The following is a 19,544-nucleotide window of genomic DNA, read 5'->3' on the forward strand; positions in this document are numbered from 1 at the left end:
CGGTGTCCCCTCCCCCAGCCAGTGCGAGAGCCGGAGGCTCCGCCCCCGTGAGCCGAGCAGTGACGCTGAGAGCAACTCGGCTGTCAGCTCAAGTCCGGGGATGACACAGGTTTTCCGCCACAGCTGTCTCCAACACCCTCCTCCATCCCAGAGACACTCACCTCGGTTGGCCACTTTATTCAAGAGGCTCCTGGGACACTCTCTGGTGTGCATTGCACAGTTGAACCTGTACAGTATTTGGAGGTAGGAACACCAGAGGGGGTGGACGGTCAGAGGGCGAGCTGGCCCCAGGGACCAGCTGCCGTCCAGTCGGGTTTTGGGCTTCTGGAACGGACAGACCCATCGATCGGGGAGATGCAGTAGCAGAGCCAGGGGCTACGTGAGGGGTTGGCGGTGAGCATTGAACACTTCCAGATGCAGGTGGAGAGTCCAACCGCGTACAGCAGCAGGAGGTGGTGCTGATCATGCATGCCACCGAGGTCAACACCGTACAAGTGGAGTCCGCGGTGGAGACATTGGGGTGAAGACTTTGGCTATGGATGAGTATTCCAAGGTCTGGGGCATTCTGGGCGGGCACTGGACAAGGTCCTGTATTGGGTTGTCACCTCACAGGCAACCATGTGTCTGAGCCACCTGGAAATCGCAGCGGCTCCCCTGAGCACAGCCCAGTCACAGCAGGTCATGGCTGGGAACATCTGCAGCATTGTCCAGGCGCTGGCCAACGTGGTGCAGACACAGAGGGAGGTGGGCAGTCCCAGAGGGAGATGGCGCAGACACTGGCTGACGTGGCACAGACCCTCAGGGTGGTGGCACAGTCGCAGCATGATGTGGCGCAGTCCCAGACGGAGATGGTCCTCTCCCTGTGCTTTATAGCCGTGAGGATGTAAACCCTGGTCGAGGCCAGAGCGGCCTCCAGGACTGGCAACGGCAGGTGGCAGCGGAGCCTCAAGTGATAGATCCGCTCGAACACCCATCCCATGGAGTAGCGCGGAGGCCATAGGCCACCCAGAGGGAGGGGGAGGTGATGGGTTATGGGCGGACGTTGTGGGTGGCCTGGGCTCTCCACCACAATTACCTCAGGGATCCGATTGGACCGTGTAATGGAATGGCCAGCTCACACTGTTGCTTCACAGCCCCAGGGTCCCAGGTTCAATTCCCAGCTTGGGTCAATGTCCATACGGAGTCTGCACGTTCTCCCTGTGTCTGCGTAGGTTTCCTCCGGGTGCTCCGGTTTCCTCCCTCAAGTCCTGAAAGACGTGCTGTTAGGTAATTTGGACATTCTGAATTCTCCCTCTGTGTACCCGAACAGGTGACATGGGGCTTTTCACAGTAACTTCATTGTAGTGTTATGTAAGCCTACCTGTGACAATAAAGATTATTATTATTATATTATATTATGTAGGGTTCACCCAGGTGGATGGTGGAAAGTCCTACTGTGGGCAGGAGTCAGATGTTGGCAAACGATGCGGAGCACCAGAGCCCATCGCGTAGAGGGTTGTCATCATCCCCCATCCCATGGACCAGACCGACTGTTACTGTCAACCCAGGGCCCCCACCCTATAGTGGGCAGGTATGTATCTTGGAGGGGGTTGCAGGCGAAGGGAGGTGTGTGGAGGTGGGATGCGGTGTCCGTGCCTCTGTCCATTCCACCCTCCCAGTTACTGAACCCGGAGGCGTTCAGAGCGTCCCAAGCGCATTGGCCCTGGCGCACTCGTCGTGCGGCTTCCCGTGCCTGCCTGGGCTCCATGTCCTGTCCATCCTCCCACTCCCCCGCATCCTCTTCGTCAGACGAGGACTGACGTTCCCACTCCTCCTCCAGCACATCGCCCCTCTGCGTGCGATGTTGTGGAGGACGCAGCAGGCCGCCACGATCCGGGCGACCCTCTCAGCATCACACTGGAGGGCCTCTCCAGTGCAGTGCAGGCACCCGTGTCGCGTCTTCAGGAGGTTGAAACACCACTTGATCACTGGTTGCTGTATGGCTGTCATTGTAGCAGGTCTCCGCGTTGGTCTGTGGCCTCCAGATAGGCGTCATCAGCCACGACCGCAGTGGACAACCCCGGTCACCCAGGAGCCAACGCCCCAGCCGGTGGGGGGGCCTCTCGAACATGTCAGGAATCGTCGAGTGGGCCAGGATGAAGACATCTGCTGCTGCAGCTTCCTCCTCCTCCTCGAGCAGCTCCAGCTCGTACAGCCACAAGGCATCCCCAGGGCTGCGGCGACTAGCAGGAAGGCCACCATTGCTGGTTGTATTCCAATATCCATTGTCTGCAGGGCTGAAATGCCAATATGTTAGCATGATGCCCAACCAGGTCCAACGGGCTACATGGTGGCCCCAGATGACACTGCGGGCTCTGCCCCTGCATGTCGTCCGTCGTCTCTTTCCCCCCCCCCTCCCACACACACACACACTCACATCCCTGTACCTCTGGTCCCTCCGGTGGCCAACAACGTGGGGGTCCCTGGCCCTGGTGCAGTCCCTGATGCCAGGGTTACCATCAGCTGGCACTGTCCTTGCCAGCGGTACGCTCCACAGACGCTGCCCGGCGCCCCGTAGGAGCTACAGTGGACGTTGTACTGGGTGGGCTGCCGGCGGGTGGCAGCCAGTTGGGGGCGGGGTATGGCGGAGCGTTGGGTGCGGGGGTGGGGACACACATACGGCCAGTGTCACTCTGCAGAACCAGGCGCCAAGCTGGATGGCTACAGAATATAGAATTGAGAGGTGGAGCGGTTTAAGGAAGGTACTACAGAGCATATGGCTCAGGTAGCTGAAGGGCATAGCTGCTAATGGAGGTACAATTACAGAGTACAATTTCCTCCACGTTAACCCATCTTGTTTACCCATATCCAGAAAGCTTTGGCACAGTTTGGCAGATTGATGTCCTAGGAATCTCCAAAGGTGACAGGAGCATTGCTGGAGTTTAAGCAGCCAAATGCCAGGCAGTTTACAGAACCACCAATAGGTATGTTACAAATTCATTCTCGCTAAATCCACTGCTTGCCCATCCAAAATCACTCTAGCTTACTGTAGCACAATCAATCACTCACGAGACGAGATGAGATGGAGTTGTTCCCTACCAGCACAGTTACAGAATGCGGCTGCTGGGAGAACCAGGGCTCTTATACTCCGCCTTACTGGGTGGAGCCAGTAGGCGGCTGATCCATTCGGGACCTGGCGTCTATCCACCAATAGCCTCTCCGCATCACAGGGTACCGTAATACCCCTAATGCATACCACCACATTCACCCCTTGTTAAAAAGGAACCCGGTGGGGTTAGTGGGACGTATGGTGGTAGGGGTTTACAGAGTCGGTACCTGGGATGCCACTAACACAACGACTATGTCCGATATCAAACTACCAACACTATTTACAATGCCGCTTTTACTGGGCAACTGAATTATTTACAGAGGCATTTCTTGCTTTGTTATAAAGATTCAATGATTCGAATGGGTGCCCTGGTCGTCCTCCCCGATTGTCTCAGCCCCGGTGGTGATGCAGGCGCTGGCTCGGGCACCGTCGTCTCTGGGAGCGTAGCGATGTCTCTTCCTGCTTCACTACCCCTAGGCGTGGCGGCTGTGGGGTGCGCCGGTGAGAGGGAGGGGGTGATTGGTGTTGGGGGGGGGGGTGGAGTTCCAGCGGGCGCCAGGTCCCGCAGAGAGACCGTGTCCTGTCGGCCGTCGTAGGCGTACTGAGGGTTCGCGTGGAGGAGATGAACCCTCTCGACCAACGGGTCTGATTTGTGCGCCCGCACATGTTTTCGGAGCAGGATGGGTCCCGGGGCTGCCAGCCAGGTCGGGAGTGACGTTCCGGAGGAGGACTTCCTAGGGAGGTGTTTGATTTGTCGTGGTACAAAGGAGCGACCGGATGGAGTGGAGTGCATCGGGAAGTACCTCCTGCCAGCGGGAGACTGGGAGATTTCTGGACCGTAGGGCCAGCAGAACGGTCTTCCAGACCGTTCCGTTCTCCCTCTCTACCTGACCGTTTCCCCGGGGGTTGTAACTGGTCGTCCTGCTCGAGGCAATGCCTTTGCTGAGCAAGAATTGACGCAGTTGGTCGCTCATGAAGGAGGACCCCCTATCGCTATGTATGTAGGCGGGGAAACCGAACAGGGTAAAGATGATGCAGAGGGCTTTAATGACCATGGCCGCAGTCATGTCGGGGCAGGGGATGGCGAATGGGAAACGGGAGTACTCGTCAACCACGTTCAGGAAGTACGTGTTGCGGTTTTATTAATGAGATGGATAGCTGGTCAATTATTAACTGCGCTGGTACATGGCAGACCTAACCGTCTCAAATACCTGGCTCATTCTGCCACCGAATTGCGTTAATAAAGCAAAATACTGCGGATGCTGGAAATCTGAAATAAAAACACAAATGCAGGCCTTGCGTCATCTGTAGAGAGACAAACAGAGTTAATGGTTAGAACCCAATATAACTTTTCAGAACTGCCACTGACTTAGTTCCAAGTTCCATTTGCAACCTCGATGCCAAAGATATCCTGTTTATTTCCCAGAAATTAAAGTAAGCTGATTGCTGGAAAGCAGTCAAACCTGCACTTGAATCCTAAGTAAACAGCTGACGTCAGCAGTATAGTGAACAACATACCTGCCTGTGGTAATACCAGGTATTGCAGTACCTGAGAGGTGGATGACCATTGGCTAGACCTAGGAGTCTACCATTGGCTAATGAACATAGCTCCGCCCTGAGAGGCGGAGTATAAGAACCAATGTCGTCCCAGCAACCTTCATTTTCTGTATCGAAGCTGCTGGGCACAGTTCTAGCTGATTAAAGCCGATTAGTATGACTCTCCTTGTCTCGAGAGTAATTGATTGCGCATCAATTTAATCAGCTTTTACTTCAGTTGAAAGGATGGATCTCCGCATCAAGCCTTCAGCTCAGCCCCCACGCAGACAACTCCGCTGCTATCTTCAAACACTGGCTGGCGAGTTTTAAGGGCTACCTCAACACGGCCGCCGACACCCCCACGGAAAGGCAGAAAATGCACCTTCTACGCTCGCGGGTCAGCCCTGCAATCTACCCTCTGATCGAGGAGGCGGCGAACTATGCTGCAACTATTGAGCTGCTAAAAGGACATTACATCCGTCTGTGAACCAGGTCTACGCCCGTCACCTGCTGGTAACTAGAAGGCAAAGCCCTGAAGAAACACTGGAAGACTTCTATCGGGCACTGCTAGTGCTGAGCCGAAACTGTGGCTGCCCACCAGTTTCGGTGAACAAGCACACGGAACTTTTAATTAGGGATGCTTTCGTGGCAGGTATGACTTCCCCCGACATCCGCCGAAGGCTGCTTGGAATAGACACACTGGGACTCACTGAGGCAAGGGCCCTGACGGGGTCCATGGACGTTGCGTATAAAAACGTGCTGGCTTTTGCTCCTGGGCTGCGTGGCACCCCCCTGGGCTGCGTGGCACCCCGTTGCGGCAGCCCCCCAGACTTTTCCGCTATCGCCGCCGGCCAATGCTGTTTCTTCTGCGGGCAGGCGAATCATCCCTGCCCGCGCTGCCCGGCCCGCACCGCCACCTACAAAGGGTGCGGCACGAAAGGCCACTATGTCAGGGTCTGCCAGGCCGACGCCATGGCCGAGGTCTCCAGCGACTATCGGCAGCCTTTCTTTCAGGTCCCGGCCATCCAAGGCCCACCGCCGCCCTCCTATCCCCAGGCCGCGTGCGGCCCACGGCCGTGGCCATTTTGCCCCCCGGCCACCACGCTGGACGGGTGGGCGCCGCCATTTTGTCCCTTGCCGCCACCACCTTCGGCATCCCCGGACTCCATGTGCGACCCGTGGCTGACACCATCTTGGATGGGGCCTCAGGCCCCCAGCACAGCTGCGTACACGCTGCCCGACCAGAACTCTCCTTTACTGCAGCTGGCCTCCGTAACCCTGGACCAGAGTCGGCCCCGGACACTAGCGAAAGCCACCACAACGATCGCCATCAACGGCCACGTGACGTTGTGCCTGATCGACTCCGGGAGCACGGAAAGCTTTGTGCACCCCGACACGGTAAGGCACTGTTCTCTTGTCACCCATCCCGTAAACCAAAGGATCTCCCTGGCCTCCGGGTCACACGCGGTGGAGATAAAGGGGTTCTGCCTAGCGAACCGCACTGTCCCAAGGCAGAGAATTCTGCAATTTCCACCTGTACGTTCTGCCGCACCTCTGCGCAGCCACCCTTTTTGGGGTGGATTTCTAGTGCCATCTGCAAAGCGTAACCTTTAAATTTGGCGGCACTATACCCCCCCTTACTGTCTGCGGCCTCGCGACCCTTAAAGTCGACCCGCCTTCACTGTTTGCGAACCTCACCCCGGATTGCAAACCCGTCGCCACCAGGAGCAGACGGTACAGTGCCCAGGACCGGACCTTTATCAGATCAGAGGTCCAAAGGCTGCTGAAGGAATGGGTCATCGAAGCGAGCAACAGCCTCTGGAGGGCTCAAGTAGTGGTGGTAAAGACCGGGGAGAAACATAGGATGGTCATCGACTATAGCCAGACCATCAACAGGTTTACGCAGCTGGACGCGTACCCTCTCCCTCGTATAGCCGACCTGGTAAACAGGATTGCGCAATACAAGGTTTTCTCCACGGTGGATCTCAAGTCTGCCTACCACCAGCTACCCCTCCGTAATGGTGACCGCCAGTACACTGCCTTCGATGCAGATGGGCGGCTCTATCACTTGTTAAGGGTTCCCTTCGGTGACACGAACGGGGTCTCGGTCTTCCAACGTGAGATGGACCGAATGGTTGACCGATACGGCTTACGCGCAATGTTCCCGTATCTTGATAACGTCACCATCTGCGGCCATGACCAGCAGGACCACGACACCAACCTCCCAAAATTTCTCCTGACTGCAAATATCCTTAATCTGACCTACAATAAGGATAAATGCGTGTTTAGCACCGACCGTCTAGCCATCCTAGGCTACGTAGTGCGAAGTGGAGTCATAGGCCCCGACCCTGAACGCATGCGCCCCCTCATGGAGTTCCACCTCCCTCACTGCCCCAAGGCCCTAAAGCGCTGCCTCGGCTTCTTCAGCTATTGTGCACAATGGGTCCCTAATTACGCAGACAAGGCTCGACCACTGATCCAGTCCACAACCTTCCCCCTGTCGACGGAGGCCCGCCAGGCCTTCTGCCGCATCAAAGCGGACATCGCAAAAGCCACGATGCGCGCCATCGACGAGTCACACCCCTTCCAGGTCGAGAGCGACGTGTCCGCCGTAGCTCAGGCGACCACCCTCAACCAAGCGGGCAGGCCCGTGGCTTTCTTCTCCCGCACCCTCCATGCTTCCGAAATCCGCCACTCCTCGGTCGAAAAGGAGGCCCAGGCCATAGTAGAAGCTGTGCGACACTGGAGGCATTACCTGGCCGGCAGGAGATTCACTCTCCTCACGGACCAACGGTCGATTGCCTTCATGTTTGATAATGCACAGCAGGGCAAGATTAAAAACGACAAGATCTTGCGGTGGAGGATAGAAATCTCCACCTACAATTACGAGATCTTGTACCGTCCCGGGAAGCTGAACGAGCCTCCTGATGCCCTGTCCCGTGGCACTTGTGCCACAGCACAAGTGGACCGCCTCCGAGCCCTCCACGAGAACCTCTGCCACCTGGGGGTCACTCGTTTATTTCATTTCATCAAGACCCGCAACCTGCCCTACACCATCGAGGCGGTCAGGACAGTCACCAGGGACTGCCGAATCTGCGCGGAGTGCAAGCCGCACTTCTACCGACCAGAGAGGGCGCACCTAATAAAGGCTTCCCGCCCCTTTGAACGCCTCAACATGGATTTCAAAGGCCCCCTCCCCTCCACCGACCGCAACACGTACTTCCTGAACGTGATTGACGAATACTCCCGTTTCCCATTCGCCATCCCCTGCCCAGACATGACCACAACCACTGTCAACAAGGCCCTCCAGGGGATCTTTACACTGTTCGGTTTCCCCGCATACATTCACAATGATAGGGGGTCCTCCTTTATGAGCGACGAACTGCGTTAATTCCTGCTCAGCAAAGGCATCGCCTCCAGCAGGGTGACCAGTTACAACCCCCGGGGAAACGGGTAGGTAGAAAGGGAGAACGGAACGGTCTGGAAGACCGTCCTGCTGGCCCTACGGTCCAGGAATCTCCCAGTCTCCCGCTGGTAAGAAGTCCTCCCGGTGACCCTTCACTCCATCCAGTCGCTGCTTTGTACTACCACAAACCAGACACCTCACGAGCGTCTCCTTGTTTTCCCCAGGAAGTCCTCCTCCGGGACCCCCACCCCCACCCTCCCCGCAGCACCTGACCGGAGGGTCAGTACTGCCGCCGCTCCTACCCAGCGCCGAACAAGCACCGACGCCCTCTACAGGCGCCCCTCCCCCTGCCCACTTTTCACCCCAACAGCGCCGCCTAGGGGTAACGAAGCTGCCTGGGAGGAAGACACCACGTTCCCGGAGTCGCAACCGCCAGGGCCCCCACCAGGATCATCGCCGAAGCTCAGACGCTCCAGAAGGACGACCAGGCCACCCGATCGACTGATTGCTGCACCATAAACACTTTTCTGTTACCCTCGACATCACGGTACCTCCATACCTAGTCCTACCATGCGAAAGGCGACATTAACGCTGGCTATCACCCCGCCGGGTTCTTTTTAACAGGGGGTGAATGTGGTAATACCAGGTATTGCAGTACCTGAGAGGTGGATGACCATTGGCTAGACCTAGGAGTCTACCATTGGCTAATGTACATAGCTCCGCCCTGAGAGGCGGAGTATACGAACCAATGCCGTCCCAGCAGCCTTCACTTTCTGTATCGAAGCTGCTGGGAACAGTTCTAACTGATTAAAGCCTATTAGTTATGACTCACCTTGTCTCGAGAGTAATTGATTGCGGCGCATCATTGCCTTAAACCATACGTGTTCTGCCATTAGCTTATGCAATCAAACATTAAATGTAACTGCTGGTGAAATAAACAGTAATACTAGGCCTGAATTTCAGGTTTTTGGGTGTTGCCATGGCTCCTTATTCAGATCATAATGTTACATGATTTCTGTTTTGATTCCAGCACCGGGCCACTATCCGTGTGGAGTTAGCACATTCTCCCATGCCTGCGCCGTTGGGACGACCTCAGGACGTCACCTGAAGGCCCTTCCCCGAAACTCCGACCCCGATGGGCCAATTTCCCGAGGGCGTGGATCACTTGTGGTCTGAGGATTCGTCAACCACGTGTGGCGGCTGCGGACTGTGTCCAGCGCTGCCACAGCCAGGGGGAGCCACTCGGCTGGCCGGGGGCCTTCAGCGGTGGCTGGGGGGACTGGTGGGGGGCAGCAAGGTGGTGGGTAACAGGGGGCACTGTCTGGCAGGCCGGGACTGCGCACGGCCGGCGCCGTGTTGTCTGGCGTGACCGCTGCAGGTCGCCGCCGTCCTCATGTGCGGCCACGGACCCAGCAATTCTCCATCCGTATCTGCAGTGAAAGCCGGGTGTTTACGTGGCGCGGCCGCTAGCTCCCCACTGGGTGGAGCATCGGTGCAGGGGCGCCGCCGGTTTTTGGTCGTAATACTAGACACATGCTCCGGACGTAGCCTCAAAATTGGAGAATCCAGTCCTAAGTGTTGACTTTGTGGAGTTCCACCACAGCAAAACTGGTGCTTCACCTGGACCGATTCTGCGACTGTTAAGGGGCTGTTAAGGGGCTAGCACCGGCGCCACGTGGAACACAATCGATTGCAATGAGAAACAGTGCGGGATTCACCGGTTTCACGACTAACACTGCAGAGGCTGACAAGCTGCAGCCACATATACACCCTTCACTCCCCACACACACCATCCCAACCAACAAGTTGGCAGCAAAACGCATGGCCCTACACTTCATGGATGCCAAGCTGGAGACTCTCCTGGACACGGTGGAGGAGAGGCGGATGTCTCTGTACCCCAGCCCGGGAAAGTGGCTGGCAGCCGCCGACATTCACAGAGCCTGGGCGCAGGTGGCAGAGGTGGTGAGCTCCATGGGTAACACTGTCTGGAGGACCGGCAAATCCCCTCCCTGCACCACATCTTGGCACCCGTACCGGCCACCATGGCTGGGTGCCCTGGCCACTAAGGCCACCAGCTACCCATCCCCTAGGCTGCATGCGTTGCACTGTCTAACACTGTCATTTTCTGTTCGCCCCCCCCCCCTTCAGGAGAAGGCCGCCCACAACCGTCAGAGGTGGGAGAAGACTGGGGGACCATCAGGCCTGCAGCCCCTCACCAGCAGCGGCGCCTGTATGGGGTCGACGGCCAAGAGGAAAAGGAGGTCGCCGGGATGGAGTTCAGCCGTGGGGTGAGGAAGTGACACCCTGCTGAGTTGCGGTTCCCCCTGACACTTGAGTTAACCCCCCCCCCCCACAACACCACACCCCACACCACCCTCACCCCACCATACGCACTTCCCACCCACCTGGCACGCGGTCTAATCATGTGTCTTGTCTTGTGTCTTGCATGACCTCCTGGAGCTGGGCCAGGCCTCGTCGGTGTCCCCTCCCCCAGCCAGTGCGAGAGCCGGAGGCTCCGCCCCCGTGAGCCGAGCAGTGACGCTGAGAGCAACTCGGCTGTCAGCTCAAGTCCGGGGATGACACAGATTTTCCGCCACAGCTGTCTCCAACACCCTCCACCAACCCAGAGACACTCACCTCGGTTGGCCACTTTATTCAAGAGGCTCCTGGGACACTCTCTGGTGTGCATTGCACAGTTGAACTTGTACAGTATTTGGAGGTAGGAACACCAGAGGGGGTGGACGGTCAGAGGGCGAGCTGGCCCCAGGGACCAGCTGCCGTCCAGTCGGGGTTTTGGGCTTCTGGAACGGACAGACCCATCGATCGGGGAGATGCAGTAGCAGAGCCAGGGGCTATGTGAGGGGTTGGCGGTGAGCATTGAACACTTCCAGACGCAGGTGGAGAGTCCAACCGCGTACAGCAGCAGGAGGTGGTGCTGATCATGCATGCCACTGCGCAGGTGGCGTCCGCGGTGGAGACATTGGGGTGAAGACTTTGGCTATGGATGAGTATTCCAAGGTCTGGGGCATTCTGGGCGGGCACTGGACAAGGTCCTGTATTGGGTTGTCACCTCACAGGCAACCATGTGTCTGAGCCACCTGGAAATCGCAGCGGCTCCCCTGAGCACAGCCCAGTCACAGCAGGTCATGGCTGGGAACATCTGCAGCATTGTCCAGGCGCTGGCCAACGTGGTGCAGACACAGAGGGAGGTGGGCAGTCCCAGAGGGAGATGGCGCAGACACTGGCTGACGTGGCACAGACCCTCAGGGTGGTGGCACAGTCGCAGCATGATGTGGCGCAGTCCCAGACGGAGATGGTCCTCTCCCTGTGCTTTATAGCCGTGAGGATGTAAACCCTGGTCGAGGCCAGAGCGGCCCTCCAGGACTGGCAACGGCAGGTGGCAGCGGAGCCTCAAGTGATAGATCCGCTCGAACACCCATCCCATGGAGTAGCGCGGAGGCCATAGGCCACCCAGAGGGAGGGGGAGGTGATGGGTTATGGGCGGACGTTGTGGGTGGCCTGGGCTCTCCACCACAATTACCTCAGGGATCCGATTGGACCGTGTAATGGAATGGCCAGCTCACACTGTTGCTTCACAGCACCAGGGTCCCAGGTTCAATTCCCAGCTTGGGTCAATGTCCATACGGAGTCTGCACGTTCTCCCTGTGTCTGCGTAGGTTTCCTCCGGGTGCTCCGGTTTCCTCCCTCAAGTCCTGAAAGACGTGCTGTTAGGTAATTTGGACATTCTGAATTCTCCCTCTGTGTACCCGAACAGGTGACATGGGGCTTTTCACAGTAACTTCATTGCAGTGTTATGTAAGCCTACCTGTGACAATAAAGATTATTATTATTATATTATATTATGTAGGGTTCACCCAGGTGGATGGTGGAAAGTCCTACTGTGGGCAGGAGTCAGATGTTGGCAAACGATGCGGAGCACCAGAGCCCATCGCGTAGAGGGTTGTCATCATCCCCCATCCCAAGGACCAGACCGACTGTTACTGCCAACCCAGGGCCCCCACCCTATAGTGGGTAGGTATGTATCTCGGAGGGGGTTGCAGGCGAAGGGAGGTGTGTGGAGGTGGGATGCGGTGTCCGTGCCTCTGTCCATTCCACCCTCCCAGTTACTGAGCCCGGAGGCGATCAGAGCGTCCCAAGCGCATTGGCCCTGGCGCACTCGTCGTGCAGCTTCCCGTGCCTGCCTGGGCTCCATGTCCTGTCCATCCTCCCACTCCCCCGCATCCTCTTCGTCAGACGAGGACTGACGTTCCCACTCCTCCTCCAGCACATCGCCCCTCTGCGTGCGATGTTGTGGAGGACGCAGCAGGCCCCACGATCCGGGCGACCCTCTCAGCATCACACTGGAGGGCCTCTCCAGTGCAGTGCAGGCACCCGTGTCGCGTCTTCAGGAGGTTGAAACACCACTTGATCACTGGTTGCTGTATGGCTGTCATTGTAGCAGGTCTCCGCGTCGGTCTGTGGCCTCCAGATAGGCGTCATCAGCCACGACCGCAGTGGACAACCCCGGTCACCCAGGAGCCAACGCCCCAGCCGGTGGGGGGGCCTCTCGAACATGTCAGGAATCGTCGAGTGGGCCAGGATGAAGACATCTGCTGCTGCAGCTTCCTCCTCCTCCTCGAGCAGCTCCAGCTCGTACAGCCACAAGGCATCCCCAGGGCTGCGGCGACGAGCAGGAAGGCCACCATTGCTGGTTGTATTCCAATATCCATTGTCTGCAGGGGGTGAAATGCCAATATGTTAGCATGATGCCCAACCAGGTCCAACGGGCTACATGGTGGCCCCAGATGACACTGCGGGCTCTGCCCCTGCATGTCGTCCGTCGTCTCTTTCCCTCCCCTCCCCCCCCCCCCCCTCCCACACACACACACACACTCACATCCCTGTACCTCTTGTCCCTCCGGTGGCCAACAACGTGGGGGTCCCTGGCCCTGGTGCAGTCCCTGATGCCAGGGTTACCATCAGCTGGCACTGTCCTTGCCAGCGGTACGCTCCACAGACGCTGCCCGGCGCCCCGTAGGAGCTACAGTGGACGTTGTACTGGGTGGGCTGCCGGCGGGTGGCAGCCAGTTGGGGGCGGGGTATGGCGGAGCGTTGGGTGCGGGGGTGGGGACACACATACGGCCAGTGTCACTCTGCAGAACCAGGCGCCAAGCTGGATGGCTACAGAATATAGAATTGAGAGGTGGAGCGGTTTAAGGAAGGTACTACAGAGCATATGGCTCAGGTAGCTGAAGGGCATAGCTGCTAATGGAGGTACAATTACAGAGTACAATTTCCTCCACGTTAACCCATCTTGTTTACCCATATCCAGAAAGCTTTGGCACAGTTTGGCAGATTGATGTCCTAGGAATCTCCAAAGGTGACAGGAGCATTGCTGGAGTTTAAGCAGCCAAATGCCAGGCAGTTTACAGAACCACCAATAGGTATGTTACAAATTCATTCTCGCTAAATCCACTGCTTGCCCATCCAAAATCACTCTAGCTTACTGTAGCACAATCAATCACTCACGAGACGAGATGAGATGGAGTTGTTCCCTACCAGCACAGTTACAGAATGCGGCTGCTGGGAGAACCAGGGCTCTTATACTCCGCCTTACTGGGTGGAGCCAGTAGGCGGCTGATCCATTCGGGACCTGGCGTCTATCCACCAATAGCCTCTCCGCATCACAGGGTACCGTAATACCCCTAATGCATACCACCACATTCACCCCTTGTTAAAAAGGAACCCGGTGGGGTTAGTGGGACGTATGGTGGTAGGGGTTTACAGAGTCGGTACCTGGGATGCCACTAACACAACGACTATGTCCGATATCAAACTACCAACACTATTTACAATGCCGCTTTTACTGGGCAACTGAATTATTTACAGAGGCATTTCTTGCTTTGTTATAAAGATTCAATGATTCGAATGGGTGCCCTGGTCGTCCTCCCCGATTGTCTCAGCCCCGGTGGTGATGCAGGCGCTGGCTCGGGCACCGTCGTCTCTGGGAGCGTAGCGATGTCTCTTCCTGCTTCACTACCCCTAGGCGTGGCGGCTGTGGGGTGCGCCGGTGAGAGGGAGGGGGTGATTGGTGTTGGGGGGGGGGGTGGAGTTCCAGCGGGCGCCAGGTCCCGCAGAGAGACCGTGTCCTGTCGGCCGTCGTAGGCGTACTGAGGGTTCGCGTGGAGGAGATGAACCCTCTCGACCAACGGGTCTGATTTGTGCGCCCGCACATGTTTTCGGAGCAGGATGGGTCCCGGGGCTGCCAGCCAGGTCGGGAGTGACGTTCCGGAGGAGGACTTCCTAGGGAGGTGTTTGATTTGTCGTGGTACAAAGGAGCGACCGGATGGAGTGGAGTGCATCGGGAAGTACCTCCTGCCAGCGGGAGACTGGGAGATTTCTGGACCGTAGGGCCAGCAGAACGGTCTTCCAGACCGTTCCGTTCTCCCTCTCTACCTGACCGTTTCCCCGGGGGTTGTAACTGGTCGTCCTGCTCGAGGCAATGCCTTTGCTGAGCAAGAATTGACGCAGTTGGTCGCTCATGAAGGAGGACCCCCTATCGCTATGTATGTACGCGGGGAAACCGAACAGTGTAAAGATGATGCAGAGGGCTTTAATGACCATGGCCGCAGTCATGTCGGGGCAGGGGATGGCGAATGGGAAACGGGAGTACTCGTCAACCACGTTCAGGAAGTACGTGTTGCGGTTTTATTAATGAGATGGATAGCTGGTCAATTATTAACTGCGCTGGTACATGGCAGACCTAACCGTCTCAAATACCTGGCTCATTCTGCCACCGAATTACGTTAATAAAGCAAAATACTGCGGATGCTGGAAATCTGAAATAAAAACACAAATGCAGGCCTTGCGTCATCTGTGGAGAGAGAAACAGAGTTAATGGTTAGAACCCAATATAACTCTTCAGAACTGCCACTGACTTAGTTCCAAGTTCCATTTGCAACCTCGATGCCAAAGAAATCCTGTTTATTTCCCAGAAATTAAAGTAAGCTGATTGCTGGAAAGCAGTCAAACCTGCACTTGAATCCTAAGTAAACAGCTGTCGTCAGCAGTATAGTGAACAACATACCTGCCTTAAACCATACGTGTTCTGCCATTAGCTTATGCAATCAAACATTAAATGTAACTGCTGGTGAAATAAACACTAGGCCTGAATTTCAGGTTTTTGGGTGTTGCCATGGCTCCTTATTCAGATCATAATGTTAGAGTTATTTATTTTGATTTCCGGTTTGATCCCAGCCCCGGGCCACTATCCGTGTGGAGTTTGCACATTCTCCCCGTGCCTGCGAGGGTCTTACCCCCACAACTCTAAGATGTGCAGGTTAGGTGTATTGGCCACACTAAATTGCCCCGTAATTAAAAAGAAAAAGGAGTCCGACCTGCTCTCCACTGGGAAAGCAATCTATCAGCTCCACCAGTCACGGGGCCTTTTTTAGCATGGAGTCAAGGCACACCAATTAAGGAGACAGGCTGCATCAAGGGATATGGCACAGGTAAAGGATGAGTGGTCCCAAACAAGATCAACAGGGCCTTCGCAAACCTCTACCAGAGCCTGTACACCTCCCAGCCTCCAGAGGGGCACTCTGATATTAAACAGTTCCTCAATGGACTGGACACACCAGTTGTGGGAGAAGACAGGTAACAGGGGCTAGAAGCACCGCTAGGGCTGGGTGAGAACATGGAATGCATTAATCCATGCACTCAGGTAAGGCACCCGGACCTGCAGTGTGTAGTCATCTGTACATCTGTACATATATCTGCACATACACCAGGGACTACAGACAGATATAACAGCCACAGCATCACTAGAGGGCAGCATCAGAGACGAGTATAAAGGGTCCAGCCCAAGGGAGGATCCGCCTCTTTCAGAAGCACAGGGCTAGTGAGCAGCAGCACACAGAGACAGCTCAGCATAGGCAGTTTACCTTAGCTTCACTGGTCATACCTCTTGACTATTATATCTAGTTAAGCTCTGGAAACAGAACGAACCTACTGAATAAAGTATTTGTGTTAACTGGAAGTCTACAATCTTTATTCAGACTTAGAGAATAACATATGATACCAAGGAATGATTTCAGAAAGCTAGCTAGACTCCAGCAAGAGAAGAAAAAGTTAAACCGGATGTCAACTGTGGAAAACTCCGCAGCAAATGGATCCTCGACGACTAACTTGTTGGAACTCCATGGCAGCTGGAATCAACCGGTAATTTAAGTTATAACTGGAAAATGTTTGAACAGATGTTCCAAATATTTATCACAGCTAATGATTTAAGTACTGCCTCTGACGCAACAAAAATAGCCCTAACACTCTCAACAGGAGGGCATGAAGCTAGAGAAATCTACAATTGCTTTAATTACTTAGAAGGTGAGGACAACACCAAAGTAGACACTATACTTAAAAAATTTGTTGAACGCTGTAACAGTCCGGTGAGATGCTGGAAAGATTTCACTCTTGTCAGCGAAACGGAGGGCCCATCTTTAATTTTATTCCAAATCTCAAGTTAATACCACAAGGCTGTGATTATGCTGATTTCAGAGACACTGTGATAATGCATCAATTAATTTCTGGACTATCTGATAAACATTTGAGGGAAGAACTTTCACAAAATAAGTATCTAACTCTAGAAATCACTATACAAAAATGCCTTGCTTATGAACAAAAACAAAATCAGTACTTTGAGTCTCCACAAACACAGAATCATCATTTAGAAAACAAAATCGGTAAAAATGGCGTGAACACTCACCACGAGGCAGAGGCAGGGTTGAATCGGAGGAAGACGGAGGTTCTGAGCGGCAGCCATCTTGGGAAAGGAGCCACACATGCTCTGTTGTGAAAAGAGCGCACAATACAGAAAAGGAGCACAAAGAGATCACAGATGATTTAAATGAACCTGAAATGACTCCAAAAGAGGAGCACCAAGAACTCAATAATTCAAGTGAATCTGAAATGACTCCAAAAGAGGAGCACCTAGAAATCAATGATGATTCAAGTGAACCAGAAATGACTCCAGAAGAGGAGTACCAAGTAAGCAAAAAAGAGGAATCAAATCCACCACAAAAGACTGATGTCACGAACATCAATGCAACATCAGATCATTCTCATAATTCTCAAGAGGTTACGCTCAATGTAGCAGATACCACAAAGGACACTGACACCAATAACTGTGACAATGACTCAAATCATCCACATGGCACACTCATTGAGCGCAACAAGTACAACAAAAACCGCAAGAAGCACAGCAGAAACAAGAACAGCAACAACAAAAGCAACATGCAGCGCAACAAGAATGACAAAAGCACCAAGAAGCATCCCAGAAACAACAAGCACGACAAGAAAAAGAACAAGAATAAAAATGAAAACAGAATCAACAAGCGTGACAAAAGAACAACAACAAGAACGCCAATGAAAACAACCAAGACAGAAACGACAGAAAGAACAACAATGAAACAACGACCTGTACAACATGGTACAACTCTGCAGGTGAAGAACAATGCCACAGCACATTGCGAAACAATGACAAGACTACAAACATGCCATGGCATGATAAAGAATCTTACGAATTCACATCTGCTCCAGAACAAACAAGCAAAACAGCTTTCACGAACGATGACATACAGGCTCAATACCACAAACACAGGAAAAAGTCGAGGTCAGACAACAGTGCGACACAGAATCGCTACCCGCAATCAAATGGAACAGGGGATAAAGGTGTCCACATCATTAAACGACTCATCAACAAAGCAGCCAAGTCACGTTCCAACATCAACCTAGCTCTGTTATCGTACCGAGCAAATGCTCTTCGGCAGAGACATCCGGACAACCCTACCGGCAAAGCAATTCCGAGACCCCGGCAACGCACCGGTTCTCGACGACATGCGGGCACTATGCTCCAAACAAAAACTATACTACGATCAACATGCGATCCCACTCAAGTCACTGACAATAGGTGACACCATCAGAATCAGGGACCCAGAAGGCGGATGGTCTGAGTCAACCACAGTGATCAGGCAGGAGGCACCACGGTCCTACATTGTCAAATCGTCTGCAGGAGTACTTTTTCGCCGTAACCGCCAGGATCTGTTAGAGATTTGACCTACAACGGCAGTATTTCCCACACTGGACTTGACCGAGTCCATTTGTTCACAGGACGTTCCTTGCCAGACAGTATTCTTGATGACATCAAACTATCATCCCTACTACCACCGTTAAGACGCTCCAGCAGAAGCCGTAAGGCACCCGACCGGCTAGATTTGTAACAACACTTCAACACACGCACAAGACGAATATGGACATTTCTCACGATGGACTCATAACACAGTTAATTGTTTCTGTATTACTTTTATCATTTTCAAAGTGTGCAGATTTGCATGTTCTCACCACTTGTTATGTACAGTTTTCTTGAGGCCAGTCTGGAAAACATGTCCAATAAAAGGGGGGGGGGGTAGTGATCTGTACATCTGTACATACACCTGCACATACACCAGGGACTACAGACAGATGTAACAGCCACAGCATCACTAGAGGGCAGCATCAGAGACGATTATAAAGGGTTGAGCCCAAGGGAGGATCTGCCTCTTTCAGAAGCACAGGGCTAGGGAGCAGCAGCAGACAGAGACAGCTCAGCATAGGCAGTTTACCTTGGCTTCACTGGTCATACCTCTTGACTATTATATCTAGTTAAGCTCTGGAAACAGAACGAACCTACTGAATAAAGTATTTGGGTTAACTGGAAGTCTACAATCTTTATTCAGACTTACAGAATAACATACAGTGGACCTTTACCAAACGTTTGTGTCAACACTGGCCTGCGCCTGTGGGGCATGTTCAGTAACTCATTGTCGAAAGGGACCCTGCCGCCCTCGCTGGCACAGGCCTTGATCTCCCTGATCTCCAAAAAAGATAAGGACCCGACGGAGTGCAGGTCACAGATTAATTCCACTCCTGAACACTGCCATTGGTGGAAGCTCTGTTGAGGCGACTGGAGAGTTGCCTGCCAGAAGTGATCGCGGAAGATCAGACTGGGTTTGTTAACGGCAGCAACTAATAGCAAACATCAGAGGATGGATTCTCTGTTTCTGAGACTAAGGGTGGGATTTTTCGATTGCTGACGCCGAACTCGTAGAGAATCCCTTTTTACGCCGAAATTGGGGGCGGTGCTGTTTTTCAGATGCTCCGCCCTCTCCAAAACAGTGTCATTGGTGAGTACGAGGCACGCCGCTGGGACGACCTCAGGACATCACCTGAAGGCCCTTCCCCGAAACTCCGACCCCGATGGGCCAATTTCCCGAGGGCGTAGATCACTTGTGGTCTGAGGATTCGTCAACCACGTGTGGCGGCTGCGGACTTGGTCCAGGGCTGCCACAGCCAGGGGGAGCCACTCGGCTGGCCAGGGGGCCTTCAGCGGGGACTGGGAGTACTGGTGGAGGGCAGCAAGGGGGGGCTAACGGGGCACTGTCTGGCAGGCCGGGACTGCGCACGGCCGGCGCCGTGTTGTCT

At 54.5% G+C, this 19,544-nt stretch overlaps 1 protein-coding gene across 1 annotated transcript; it reads left to right on the plus strand.

The window, feature by feature from the left end:
• Nucleotides 1–13,249: 13,249 nt before the first annotated feature.
• LOC140422180 (uncharacterized) lies at nucleotides 13,250–18,780 on the plus strand. The gene is made up of 2 exons (XM_072507197.1): nucleotides 13,250–13,474; nucleotides 16,088–18,780. Exon 2 carries the CDS (start codon nucleotides 16,944–16,946, stop codon nucleotides 17,817–17,819), a length of 876 nt encoding a protein of 291 aa, XP_072363298.1. The 5' UTR covers nucleotides 13,250–13,474; nucleotides 16,088–16,943; the 3' UTR covers nucleotides 17,820–18,780.
• The last annotated feature ends 764 nt before the right edge of the window (nucleotides 18,781–19,544 follow it).

This window comes from Scyliorhinus torazame, chromosome 1 (genome assembly GCF_047496885.1).
Source record: "Scyliorhinus torazame isolate Kashiwa2021f chromosome 1, sScyTor2.1, whole genome shotgun sequence".
In the NCBI taxonomy this organism is placed as follows: domain Eukaryota; kingdom Metazoa; phylum Chordata; class Chondrichthyes; order Carcharhiniformes; family Scyliorhinidae; genus Scyliorhinus; species Scyliorhinus torazame.

Coding starts and splice junctions, on each gene's coding strand:
- LOC140422180 (XM_072507197.1), top strand. CDS start 16,944: ATGACTCCAAAAGAGGAGCACCAAGAACTCAATAATTCAAGTGAATCT.